The following is a 13,750-nucleotide window of genomic DNA, read 5'->3' as shown; positions in this document are numbered from 1 at the left end:
AGCAGTGGTTGTCTCGGTATTAGTATTATCTCTGTTTTACCCACGTTAAAACACCTAGGTAGAGCGGTGGTTAACGTGGGTAAAACAGAGATAATACTAATACAGAGATAACCACTGATCTACCTAGGTGTTTTAATGTTAGTAATACTAATACAGAGATAACCATTGAACATGCATTTTCCATTATGTCATTGTGTTTACCATTTCAGAACCTTACATCTGTAGTTTGAAGCATATACAGGGCAGTATATAAGAGCCCTTGACTTTTTCCACATTTTGTTACGTTACAGCCTTATTCGAAAATTGATTAAATGCATTTTTTCCCTCGTCAATATAAACACAATAGCCCATAATGATAAACCGAAAAGGTTTTTAGAAATTTTAGCAAATCTATACCTTATTTGGTAAGTATTCAGACCCTTTGCTCTGAGACTCCAAATTGAGCTCAAGTGCATCCTGTTTCCATTGATCATCCTTGAGATGTTTCTACAACTTGACTGGAGTCCACATGTGGTAAATTCAAATGATTGGACATGATTGGAAAAGGAACACACCTGTATATATAAGGTCCCACAGTTGACAGTGCATGTCAGAGCAAAAACCAAGCAATGAGGTTGAAGAAATTGTCCGTCAAGCTCCGAGACAGGTTTGTGGCGAGGCACAGATCTGGAGAAGAGTACCAACACATTTCTCAAATCTCTGTTGGCTGGGCTCCCCGCTTGTGCCGTCAAACTCCTGCCCCACGTTGGGCGCAAACCTTTTAAGGGCTCCCGAGTGGCGCAGCCGTCTAAGGCACTGCATCTCAGTGCAAGAGGCATCACTACGGTCCCTGGTTCGAATCCAGGCTAAATCACATCTGACCGTGATTGGGCCAGCATCGTCCGGGTTTGGTCGGGATAGGCCGTAATTGTAAATAAGAATTTCTTCTTAACTGACTTGACTAGTTAAATCAATTAAAAAGTGGGATGCATGCCAGCAAAGCCACTACACAACACATTACTAAACAATACATTAATTGTACTCTAACAGTGACAAAGGGTGCCCACAAACTGTTACATAAAGCTGACCGAAAAGCATAGTCCAAACAACTTACCACTGCTACACCTGGCTATCAGCGGAGCCTTGTCTGGCAACGAAACAATTCATTCAGCCTCATTAAAAAATAAAAAATAAAATGGCTGACTTGCTTAAACAAATGTGGTTTCTACTGTCAATTGATATGTACAAACTATGGCATAAGGGGACGACAAGCGGATAAGAGGCAAACCGTAATTTCGATTAAGACGTTCAGCCCTTTTGAAATACACAGCGACAGAATTCAGAACATGGGCCGTTCTTACAGTGTTCTCCCTGTACGCCAAGTCAGAACTGTAGGATAAATAAAGGGGCATATATGCAGACAATTAAAATTCTTACAATATTCAATTATTACATTTCTCAAAAACAGGTTATAGGCTACATGTGAACCACCAAGTCAGAACAGTAGGCAAAATTAAGAGGTGAAAATAGACCAAATTACAAAGGTGAGGCACATGGGCTACTAACATCTTACTACACAACATACACTTAGTATTACTTTCTTAGCTACAGTATACATATCTCCCTGGCATGTTACATCATATATGCAACAGCATACAAGAAATGTTTTGACTCACCTTGTTGACTCCTTGTGCTCACTTGAACAGGAAGGTGGTGCGGCAGTCCTTCGTGGGCATATTTTGTCATCAAACTTTGTCATCAAAGTCTGGCTTTCTCTGGATTTATGGTGCTTTCAAGACAACTGGGAACTCAAAGAGAAAAATGGAATCATGATGACGTCAGTGATCTTCAGGTCGTAGCTGTAGAAAGAGGCCCGAGTTCCCAATTTACAATTCCGGGTTGGATGAGTTCAAAACGTATTTTCTCAGTCGTAGCTCGTTTATCCCCAAGTTCCCAGTTGTCTTGAACTCACTCAAGTCAGATTTTGCAGTACCGAGTTAAGTTGTTTTCAGCGCGGTACAAATCAAGCTTCATTGACAGCATGGCCAATGTTGAATGTTTACAATTGTAAACTAGGAAAAGAGCCCCTTAATCTTAGACTTGGGACCACACAGCCACTCCACTGAATAGCAGGCTAATAAACATTCCAAATTGTTTTGTAATGTTTATGTCCAACGGCCGATGAAAACCGATACGTTTAATCTATTATTTCTCATTATTTCTCTTCATATGACAAAAATTATAAAGGATTTGCCAGTAGATTGTCGACTTGATTCATGATGATGACTGCTAGCTCAGATTTTGAAAGTATGATGTTGACATGATCAGTCCAATCAAAGCGACTGTAGATATCACATGATTTGACGTTATTTTATCTGTGGACAATGACCTTGAGCCTTCTTGGATGGGTACTTCTAATGTAACTCTATGGCAGCACCCAAGGGGCTTGAATTTTCAAGTTCTACCCTTAGACTTGGCAGTAACGTATTGTCCCCATGAATGACAGAACACTGAGCCAATCACGGCGCAAAGCTCCGTATTTTCTGCGGGCTTGCCCCACCTCCACAGAAAGCACTGAGCTAGGCTGAAACACCTGCATTTTGGAGCTGCCTTACTCAAGAAAACATAAAAGAGACCATGTTTGTATGTGGCTTTATTAATTACTCAATTATAAATGTTTTTTTTACATTGTTTGCAAACAGATCATTTTTTTCTCACTTTTTTCTCGCTAAAACTGTGGGGCTCAAAACAGGTGGCCAACCTGCCCTGAATGATGGGTCGCCACTGAACTTATCTAGAACACTGGAGTCCATCTGGATGTTTAACCTTCCAAAGTCACCCTGCTCCTCCGTACATTCCACTGGCTTCCAGTCGAAGCTCACATCCACTACAAGACAATGGTGTTTACTTACGGTGCAGCAAGAGGAACTGCCCCATCTCTACCTTCAGGCTATGCTCAAACCCTGTATCCCAACCCGGGGACTCAGTTCTGCCACCTCTGGTCTCATGGCCGTCCCACTGCTACAGGAGGTCAAGCTCCCTCTCAGCCCAGTCAAAGCACTTCTCTGTCCTGGCACCCCAATGGTGGCACCAGCTTCCCTGATGCTAGGACAGCAGAGTCCCTGCCCATCTGCCCGAAAAGGTCTGAAACCCTACGTCTTTAAAGAGTCCCCCCCAAAATACTAATAATACTAATACTAATAATAATAATAATGTGACACTGACTAATTGAGGATAAATGTATTTACTGTGATATGTGGTTGTCTCACCTGGCTATCTTAAGATGAATGTACTTAATGCGCTGGTGACATCACAGGGTCAAAGAGAACTCCTGACTGTAGTCATACAAAAACACTCCAGGCACTCAGCCCATAAGAACCATTCATACTGTCAGATCTAATATGAAGAACTGAATACAACCATAAGAACCATTCATACTGTCAGATCTAATATGAAGAACTGAATACAACCATAAGAACCATTCATACTGTCAGATCTAATATGAAGAACTGAATACAACCATAAGAACCATTCATACTGTCAGATCTAATATGAAGAACTGAATACAACCATAAGAACCATTCATACTGTCAGATCTAATATGAAGAACTGAATACTAAAGAGAAGAAGAGGTTGACCAGTACATATTCATGTAACTTTATTTTTCATTGGCAGATCAATAAAGTTTGCTTCAATGCAGTTATCCAAACACATTCATGATCAGTAACTAAAATAACTAATCTAGTTTTAAAGACAATTAATAAACACATGTATTCATTTCATAAACTATGTCTCATTGAATAAAGTTGTAAAACAATCCCCCCAAACTAGTGGTGAAAAGTGATCTCTATCTGATACATGTTAGGGGCAGAAGGCAGCCTAGTGGTTAGAGCGTTGGGCCAGTAACCAAAAGGTTTCTAGATCAAATCACCGAGCTGACAAGGTAAAACTCTGTTGTTCTGCCTCTGAACAAGGCAGTTAACCCACTGTTCCTAGGCCATCATTGTAAATAAGAATTTGTTCTTAACTGACTTGCCTAGTTAGATAAAGGTAAAAAAGAAGTGTCTACTAACTCATTCCCACAGAATACTGCAGAGGGACAACCTGGTCTCAGAGCAAAATGTATTATATGTTACAAAAATATCCCGCCATTCCATTTAGTATGTTACATTACATTGGACTACCAATATAAGCTGAACAAAAATTTAAACAAAACATGTAAAGTGTTGGTTTCATGAACTGAAGTAAAAAATTCCAGAAATGTTCCATTTGCACAAAAAGGTTATTTCTCTCAAATGTTGTTAACACATTTGTTTATATCCCTGTTAGTGAGCATTTCAGCCTTTGTCAAGATAATCTTGTGCTGGGTGACAATAAAAGGCCACACAACACAATGTCACAGATGTCTCAAGTTTAGGGAATGTGCAATTCTCATGATGACTGCAGGAATGTCCACCAGAGCTGTTGGCAGAGAACTCAATATTTATATCTCTACCATAAGCCACCTCTAACATCCTTTTAGAGAATTTGCCAGTACATCCAACCGGCCTCACAACTGCAGATCACATGTAACCACGGCAGCCCAGGACCTCTTCACCTTTAGGATTGTCTGGGAGGGGGCTGAGTAGTATTTCTGTCTGTAATAAAGACCTTTTGTGGGGAAAAACTCATGCTGATTGGCTGGGCCTGGCTCCCAAGTGGGCTTATGCCCTCCCAAGTCCCACCCAAGCCTGAGCCCCTGCCCAGTCATGTGAAATCCATAGATTAGGGCCTCGTTTATTTATTTCAATTGACTTCTTTCCTTATAAAAACTGTAAATCTTTGAAATTGTTGTGTTTAGATTGTTGTTCAGTATAATACGACTTGTAGGACGTATCAAATGTTACGAATTACAATTTGTATGTTATTTTACGCATTGCTATTCATACAATATGTTTCCGAACTTGTAATATGTATGAAATGTTACGAATGCCAATTTGTTGTTGCTAACATTAGCTTGGTTAGGGGTGAGGAGTTTAAGGTAGAGTTAAATTGGTTTAGGGGAAAGGTCAGCTAACATGCTAACATAGCTAAAAAGTAGTAAGTAGTTGCAAAGTTGCTAATTAGCTAAAATGCTAAAGTCCTCCTTGATGAGATTCAAACACGCAGCCTTTGGCTAGACGTTTGACTTACACGCCCACCCCTCCACAGAGCAGGAATAAGGCTTCTCTCCTGCGTGTGTTCTCTGATGAACCTTTAGCTCATTTAATGTTTTTAAACATTTTCCACAGTATGAGCAGGAGTATGGCATCTCTCCTGTATGTATACGTTCATGTGATTTCAAGGTACCCAATCGGGAGAAATATTTTACACAGTCAGAGCAGGAGTAAGGCTTCTCTCCTGTATGTATACGTTCATGTCTTTTTAAGTTAGAAAGTTGAGAGAAACTAGTTCCACAGTCAGGGCAGAAGAAAGGCTTCTCTCCTGTGTGTGTTCTCTGATGAACGTTTAGATCAGTTGACGTTGTGAAGCATTTTCCACAGTCAGAGCAGACGTAAGGCTTCTCTCCTGTATGTATACGTTGGTGTGTTTGTAAGGTATCCAGTCGAGAGAAACTCTTCCCACAATCAGAGCAGGAGTAAGGCTTCTCTCCTGTATGTATTTGTTGGTGTGTTTTTAAGTTGGTCTTTTGAGAGAATCTCTCCCCACAGTCAGGGCAGTAGTAAGGCTTCTCTCCCGTATGTATACGTTGGTGTGTTTTTAAGGTATCCAGTCGAGAGAAACTCGCCCCACAGTCAGAGCAGGAGTAAGGCTTCTCTCCCGTATGTATACCTTGGTGTGTTTTTAAGGTATCCAGTCGAGAGAAACTCGCCCCACAGTCAGAGCAGGAGTAAGGCTTCTCTCCTGTGTGTATTTTTAGGTGTATTTTTAGCTTTGATAGAAATGGGAAAGTCTCCTCACAATGTGGGCAGTGATGAGACCTCTTAGCTCTGTGATCTTCCTGCTGTTGCTCTCTGGATGTAGAGCATGTCTCAAAATGGTCTCCTGTGTGAACAACATCAGAAGAACCAGTCAGTTGGTGTGATATACATGTCAGTAAAATGTATTTTATGAAGCCCTTTTTACATCAGTAGTTGTCACAAAGTGCTTAACAGAAACCCAGCCTAAAATCCCCAAAGAGCAAGCAATGCAGATGTAGAAGCACAGTGGCCACAAAAAACTCCCTAGAAAGCAGGAACCTAGGAAGAAACCTAGAGAGGAACCAGGCTCAGAGCAGTGACCAGTCCTCTTCTGGCTGTACCGGGTGACAGGTAGCATAGTGGTTAGAGCATTGGACTAGTAACCGAAAGGTTGCAAGATTGAATCCCCGAGCTGACAAGGTAAAAATCTGTGGTTCTGCCCCTGAACAAGGCCGTTAACCCACTGTTCCTAGGCCGTCATTGAAAATAAGAAATTGTTCTTAACTAACTTGCCTAGTTAAATAAAGGTTAAAAAAGAAAGATAAAAAATAAAATAAAATACACTACTATTCAAAAGTTTGGGGTCATTTAGAAATGTCCTTGTTTTTTAAAGAAAAGTTAATTTTTTGTCCATTAAAATAATGTCAAATTGATCAGAAATACAGTGTAGACATTGTTAATGACTATTGTAGCTGGAAACGCCTGAAGATCTCGTACAACGCTGTGTACTACTCCCTTCACAGAACAGCGCAAACTGGCCCTAACCAGAATAGTGTTCAAAAGTTTGGGCTCAATTAGAAATGTCCTTGTTTTGAAAGAAAAGCAGTTTTTTGGCCGCCATTAAAATAACATCAAATTGATCAGAAATACAGTGTAGACATTGTTATTGTTGTAAATTGCTATTGTAGCTGGAAATGTATGATTTTTTTAATGGAATATCTTAATAGGCCCATTATCAGCTACCATCACTCCTGTGATCCAAAGGCATGTTGTGTTAGCTAATCCAAGTTTATCAGTTTATCATAATTGCAAAACCCTTTTGCAATTATGTTAGCACAGCTGAAAATTGTGGTGCTGATTAAAGAAGCAATAAAACTGGCCTTTGCTACTCTGCCTAGAAGGCAAGCATGCCGGAGTCGCCTCTTCACTGTTGACTTTGAGACTGGTGTTAAGTGGCCCCAAACTTTTGAATTGAGCTCAGGTGCATCCTGTTTCCATTGATCATCCTTCAGATGTTTCTACAACTTGATATATAAAATATATCAGATATAAATCATCAGGATGTGGTAGTCTACTGGTTATGTTCATCACTTCTCCAATCGTTGTTGAGATCTGATATTCTGTGCAGCGCAAAAGGAGACGTAGGCCTATATCATATTTCTCAAATCCTTTTCAGGCTAAATTCCAGCTGAACATGGAGAGGACAGTTATGCCTAGCTACAAAGTTTGCTGCTTCAGTGTCTTTAGATATTTTTGTCAGATGTTACTATGGAATGCTGAAGTATAATTACAAGCATTTCATAAGTGTCAAAGGCTTTAATTGACAATTACATGAAGCTTATGCAAAGAGTCAATATTTGCAGTGTTGACCCTTCTTTTTCAAGACCTCTGCAATCTGCCCTGGCATGCTGTCAAATAACGTCTGGGCCACATCCTGACTGATGGCAGCCCATTCTTCCATAATCAATGCTTGGAGTTTGTCAGAATTTGTGGGGTTTTGTTTGTCCACCCGCCTCTTGTGGATTGACCACAAGTTCTCAATGGGATTAAGGTCTGGGGAGTTTCCTAGCCATGGACCAAAAATATCGATGTTTTGTTCCCCGAGCCACTTAGTTATCACTTTTTCCTTATGACAAGGTGCTCCATCATGCTGGAAAAGGCATTGTTCGTCACCAAACTGTTCCTGGATGGTTGGGAGAAGTTGCTCTCGGAGGATGTGTTGGTACCATTCTTTATTCATGGCTGTGTTCTTAGGCAAAATTGTGAGTGAGCCCACTCCCTTGGCTGAGAAGCAACCCCACACATGAATAGTCTCAGGATGCTTTACTGTTGGCATGACACAGGACTGATGGTAGCGCTCACCTTGTCTTCTCCGGACAAGCTTTTTTCCGGATGCCCCAAACAATCTGAGAGAAAATGACTTTACCCCAGTCCTCAGCAGTCCAATCCCTGTACCTTTTGCAGAATATCAGTCTGTCCCTGATGTTTTCCTGGAGAGAAGTGGCTTCTTTGCTGTCCTTCTTGACACCAGGCCATCCTCCAAAAGTCTTCGCCTCACTGTGCGTGCAGATACACTCACACCTGCCAGCTCCCATTCCTGAGCAAGCTCTGTACTGGTGGTGCCCCGATCCCACAGCTGAATCAACTTTAGGAGACGGTCCTGGCACTTGCTGGACTTTCTTGGGCGCCCTGAAGCCTTCTTCACAACAATTGAACCGCTCTCCTTGAAGTTCTTTAAGATCCGATAAATGGTTGACTTAGGTGCAATCTTACTGGCTGCAATATCCTTGCCTGTGAAGCCCTTTTTGTGCAAAGCAATGATGACGACATGTGTTTCCTTCCAGGTAACCATGGGTAACAGAGGAAGAACAATGATTCCAAGCACCACCCTCCTTTTGAAGCTTCCAGTCTGTTATTCGAACTCAATCAGCCTGACAGAGTGATCTCCAGCCTTGTCCTCGTCAACACTCACACCTGTGGTACCGAGAGAATCACTGACATGATGTCAGCTGGTCCTTTTGTGGCAGGGTTGAAATGCAGTGGAAATGTTTTGGGGGGATTCAGTTCATTTGCATGGCAAAGAAGGACTTTGCAATTAATTGCAATTCATCTGATCACACCTCATAACATTCTGGAGTATATGCAAATTGCCATCACACAAACTGAGGCAGCAGACTCTGTGAAAATGTATATTTGTATCATTCTCAAAACTTCTGGCCACGACTGTACACTGAAAAAAATATAAACGCAACATGTAAAGTGTTGGTCCCATGTTTCATGAGCTGAAATACATTATCTCCGAAATTGTCCAATACACACAAAAAGCTTATTTCTCTCAAATTGTGTGCACAAATATGTTTACGTCCCTGTTAGTGAGCATTTCTCCTTCGCCAAGATAACCCATCCACCTGACAGGTGTGACATGTGACAGCATAATCTTTACACAGCTGCACCTTGTGCTGAGGACAACAAAAGGACACTTTAAAAATGTACAGTTTTGTTACACAACACAATGCCACAGATGTCTCAAGTTTTGAGGGAGCGTGCAATTGGCATGCTGACTGCAGGAATGTCGACCAGAGCTGTTGCCAGATAATTGATTGTTCATTTCTCTACCATAAGCTACCTCCAATGTCGTACTCGAGTATTTGGCAGTACGTCCAACCGGCCTCACAATCGTAGACCACGTGTAACAATGTCAGCCCAGGACCTCCACATCTGGCTTCTTCACCTGCGGGATCGTCTACGGGGGGGGGGGGGGGGGGGGGTATTTATGTCTGTAATAAAGCCCTTTTGTGGGGAAAAACTCATTCTGATTGGCTGGACCTGGCTCCCCAGTGGGTGGGTCTGGCTGCCAAGGACCTATGCCTTCCAAGGCCCACCCATGGCTGCACCCCTGCCCAGTCACGTGAAATCTACAGGTTATTTATTTTATTTGACCTTTATTTAACCAGGTAGGCAAGTTGAGAACAAGTTCACATTTACAACTGCGACCTGGCCAAGATAAAGCAAAGCAGTTCGACACATACAACAACACAGAGTTACATATGGAGTAAAACAAACATACAGTCAATAATACAGTAGAAAAATAAGTCTATATACAATGTGAGCAAGTGAGGTGAGATAAGGGAGGTGAAGGCAAAAATTAGGCCATGGTGGCAAAGTAAACACAATATAGCGAGTAAAACACTGGAATGGTTGATTTGCAGTGGAAGAATGTGCAAAGTAGAGATAGAAATAATGGGGTGCAAAGGAGCAAAATAAATAAATAAATAAATACAGTAGGGAAAGAGGTAGTTGTTTGGGCTAAATTATAGATGGGCTATGTACAGGTGCAGTAATCTGTGAGCTACTCTGACAGCTGGTGCTTAAAGCTAGTGAGGGAGATAAGTGTTTCCAGTTTCAGAGATTTTTGTAGTTCGTTCCAGTCATTGGCAGCAGAGAACTGGAAGGAGAGGCGGCCAAAGGAAGAATTGGTTTTGGGGGTGACCAGAGAGATATACCTGCTGGAGCGCGTGCTACAGGTGGGTGCTGCTATGGTGACCAGCGAGCTGAGATAAGGGGGGACTTTACCTAGCAGGGTCTTGTAGATGACCTACTTGAACCAGTGGGTTTGGCGACGAGTATGAAGCGAGGGCCAGCCAACGAGAGCGTACAGGTCGCAGTGGTGGGTAGTATATGGGGCTTTGGTGACAAACCGGATGGCACTGTGATAGACTGCATTCAATTTATTGAGTAGGGTATTGGAGGCTATTTTGTAAATGACATCACCAAAGTCGAGGATTGGTAGGATGGTCAGTTTTACAAGGGTATGTTTGGCAGCATGAGTGAAGGATGCTTTGTTGCGGAATAGGAAGCCAATTCTAGATTTAACTTTGGATTGGAGATGTTTGATGTGAGTCTGGAAGGAGAGTTTACAGTCTAACCAGACACCTAGGTATTTGTAGTTGTCCACATATTCTAAGTCAGAGCCGTCCAGAGTAGTGATGTTGGATAGGCGGGCAGGTGCAGGCAGCGATCGGTTGAAGAGCATGCATTTAGTTTTACTTGTATTTAAGAGCAATTGGAGGCCACGGAAGGAGAGTTGTATGGCATTGAAGCTCGCCTGGAGGGTTGTTAACACAGTGTCCAAAGAAGGGCCAGAAATATACAGAATGGTGTCGTCTGCGTAGAGGTGGATCAGAGACTCACCAGCAGCAAGAGCGACATCATTGATGTATACAGAGAAGAGAGTCAGGGCCTAATTCATAACAACTGACTGATGTCCTTATTATATATATTTTTTTATTACATTGAACCTTTATTTAACTAGGCAAGTCAGTTAAGAACAAAATCTTATTTACAATGACGGCCTTCCGGGGAACAGTGGGTTAACTGCATTGTTCAGGGGCAGAAAAACAGATTTTTACCTTGTCAGCTCAGGGATTCGATCCAGCAACCTTTCGGTTACTGGCCCAACGCTATAACCACCAGGCTACCTGCCGCCCCTTATATGAACTGTAACTCAGAAGAATCGTTGAAATTGTTGCATGTTGTGTTAATATTTATGTACAATAAACATTGAAGAAACTGGTGAAGAGCTATAAAAGTAAGAATATAGCCCTATTAGACTGAAAGATAATGGAATTTCATCAAACTTATTAGCTCCCGAGTGGCGCAGCGGTCTAAGGCACTGCATCTCAGTGCTAGAGGCGTCACTACAGACACCCTGGTTAGATTCCAGGCTGTATCACAACCGGCCGTGATTGGGAGTCCCATAGGGAGGAGCACAATTGACCAAGTGTCGTCCAGGTTTGGCCGGTGTAGGCCGTCATTGTAAATAATAATTTGTTCTTAACTGACTTGCCTAGTTAAATAAAGGTTAATAATAATCATTGTGAGGCTCTCCATGAGCATTAGCTGCTACTTCACTCAATCCTGTTTCAAAAAGTCTCCCTGTGTGACATTCCTTGAGACTGTAACGAAAAGTAAAAGAAATCAGACCCCTCCCCTAGAAATCAGGCCAGATCCAGAGCTACCCCTGTGGGCCCTAGGACCAATTATAGACTGGGGAATGACTGCCACGACGGAGACCAACCAGCAGAGGGAGCCAAATGAACCAGACCTAACAAAACGGGACCTAAAACAAGAACCCCTCGACATGAAGACCGAGGGAGAATGGTATGAGGAGACAAATGAACAGGCTCGAGAAGGGCTAGACATGAAACAAGAACCAATCAGCAGGAAGACCGAGGGAGAGTGGTATGAACCGCTCGACCAAACTGACGCCCCAGCGGAAGAAGAGTTATGGGCATCAGTGCTGAAAGACTTAACATTGGACTGAGTCCCACCAAAAAATGTTGAGCATGCTACAAGAGAAGTAGTAGTGGCAAAATGTGACAAATCGATTGCACTCTCAAGTGTCTTCCCCTGAACTGAGTGTCTTAAGAAAGGTATAAAAGGAGGAGAGGTCCGTGCCTAGTGCATGATCCTCGACACATATGATTTGGACATCACATCATAGAGGATCATCAGGCAAGGTAAATTACTCTTCACTATACTCTGCTTGTATTGACTACTTTGACATTAAGGCACGAGCATTATATTGACTGGTATATCTTGAGAGTTGTGTTGTATTCTGGAAAGTCGCTCCATTAAAAGGAAGCAGTTGCGTAGGAGAGCAATCTCCTAGAGAGCAACAAGCGCTATTCTTGGGAGTACCAGAAACAATTCCAATTTGAAGGATTGAAAAAAGCCCAGATACAAGTAAGCCTCGTAGAAAGCCCAGAGTCACTAAAAAGGAGTCAGTATCTAAGCAGTAGGCAGTGAAAAGTGTAACCGTAAGAAATTTGGAGACAATAAGAGATTGAAATATTATACACAGCAGAGGCTGCCAATATTACTCTTATAGACACCAGTTTCGGGAAGGACCAAGGGAATAGAGCTTTAAGGTAAATATATTGCTATTTGCTTTGTTTAAGAGTTATAAGAAGTGTTTAAGCTGATTTATATTTGCAATAGTATCTGGCATAGCATAACACATTAAGGATTGATTGAGCATTATTGATGTATTAGGACTGTATAACCATTTAACTGTAATAACGTGTATATGACAAAAAACAGAGTGACTTAAATAAATGCTTGAAACTTTGACAACTAGGCCAGGGAACCTACCCGGAGAGCGAACGCCTTTGACACTCTCACTAAACGGAAAGTGACCCTGGTTATAGGTTAAAGGGATAGCACTAAAGAATATTTCATTGTGTGGACAATAATATATCTTTGGAAAAATCAAACATATAACAATACTAGTTTCCAAGTGACTACTAGCTGACGAGCATAATAACTAACAGAAGTTAATTATTAGGTATTGGTATACAAGAGAGGAAGAGACGGGTTAAGGGAATATAGGAGGAATCTATAAACATAAAGTAATAAAGTACTCATCTATCCAAGGCCCCACACTAGACCGGGGAAATAAGGGAGTGACAACGTGAACGAAGGAACAAACCCAACTCACGCGAAGGGCCAGTACGAATAAATAGACGGGTTGGTAGGGCCGCACGGCTAGGCCCTGGTCACACCGAAGTGACTAAAATCCTAAAGTACTCTGCCTAGCCAGAGGACGGGATAGAGGCTTTTGCTGCAGGCGACGGGCAAAAGTCAGCACCGTGACAAGACCAACCAGAAATGTTTCCTTGGCCAAATATTCCCAGATTTTCATAAAAACAGCCAAACATGTTCTCTCGTTTCTGCATCACCAAATGTTGCGCGAGACAAAAGAGTAGGCTAGGTGAGTATCAATCACTAGTTCGGTGCAGCAGACTGCAGGGGTGTAGTGCTGCAAGAGCGATGAGCCGCCACAATGGTGTTTGTTTAGTAAAGGTAGATGTCTGGACGATAAAGATGTCTTGGACGATCACCTAATGATTAATTAGTAGTCCACATAACCAAATATTATAGCATAACATTACTGTTACAACAAAAAGAACACCTCATTTATTACGATATTTTAGGATGGTTTGCTGAATCGTCTCAAACTCAACAGCACGCCATTAGGCAGAATGTGCTTTGATTAAAACAAAATACAGGAAGTCTACAAATTTAACACCATCTGCTCTAATTTGCTAACC

At 41.9% G+C, this 13,750-nt stretch overlaps 2 protein-coding genes across 5 annotated transcripts in view; both read right to left on the bottom strand.

Annotated features, from left to right (window-relative positions):
- LOC139533076 (zinc finger protein 135-like) overlaps positions 1-13,750 on the bottom strand; it is a 302,249-nt gene that overhangs the window by 217,051 nt on the left and 71,448 nt on the right. The gene's annotated exons all lie outside the window — the stretch shown is intronic.
- The window catches only part of LOC139533036 (zinc finger protein 268-like), a 47,547-nt gene that overhangs the window by 30,234 nt on the left and 3,563 nt on the right, over positions 1-13,750 (bottom strand). The window contains exons 2-3 of one of the 4 annotated variants that reach the window (XR_011666679.1): positions 1,656-1,780; positions 962-1,368 (exon numbers count right to left, since the gene is read on the bottom strand). The exons of 1 other annotated variant lie outside the window; for it this stretch is intronic. Coding sequence is in view for 1 of the 3 variants with exons in the window: in XM_071331220.1 (XP_071187321.1) it covers positions 5,135-6,003 (869 nt within the window). In the remaining 2 variants the exon portion in view is untranslated. Of the gene's footprint in view, positions 1-961; positions 1,369-1,655; positions 1,788-3,620; positions 6,004-13,750 lie in introns of those variants that run through there. 2 more of the 4 variants (XR_011666680.1, XM_071331220.1) reach the window with 2 other exon arrangements.

Source organism: Salvelinus alpinus, chromosome 10 (genome assembly GCF_045679555.1).
Source record: "Salvelinus alpinus chromosome 10, SLU_Salpinus.1, whole genome shotgun sequence".
Taxonomy (NCBI): domain Eukaryota; kingdom Metazoa; phylum Chordata; class Actinopteri; order Salmoniformes; family Salmonidae; genus Salvelinus; species Salvelinus alpinus.
This window is presented reverse-complemented; position numbering and strand designations above follow the sequence as displayed.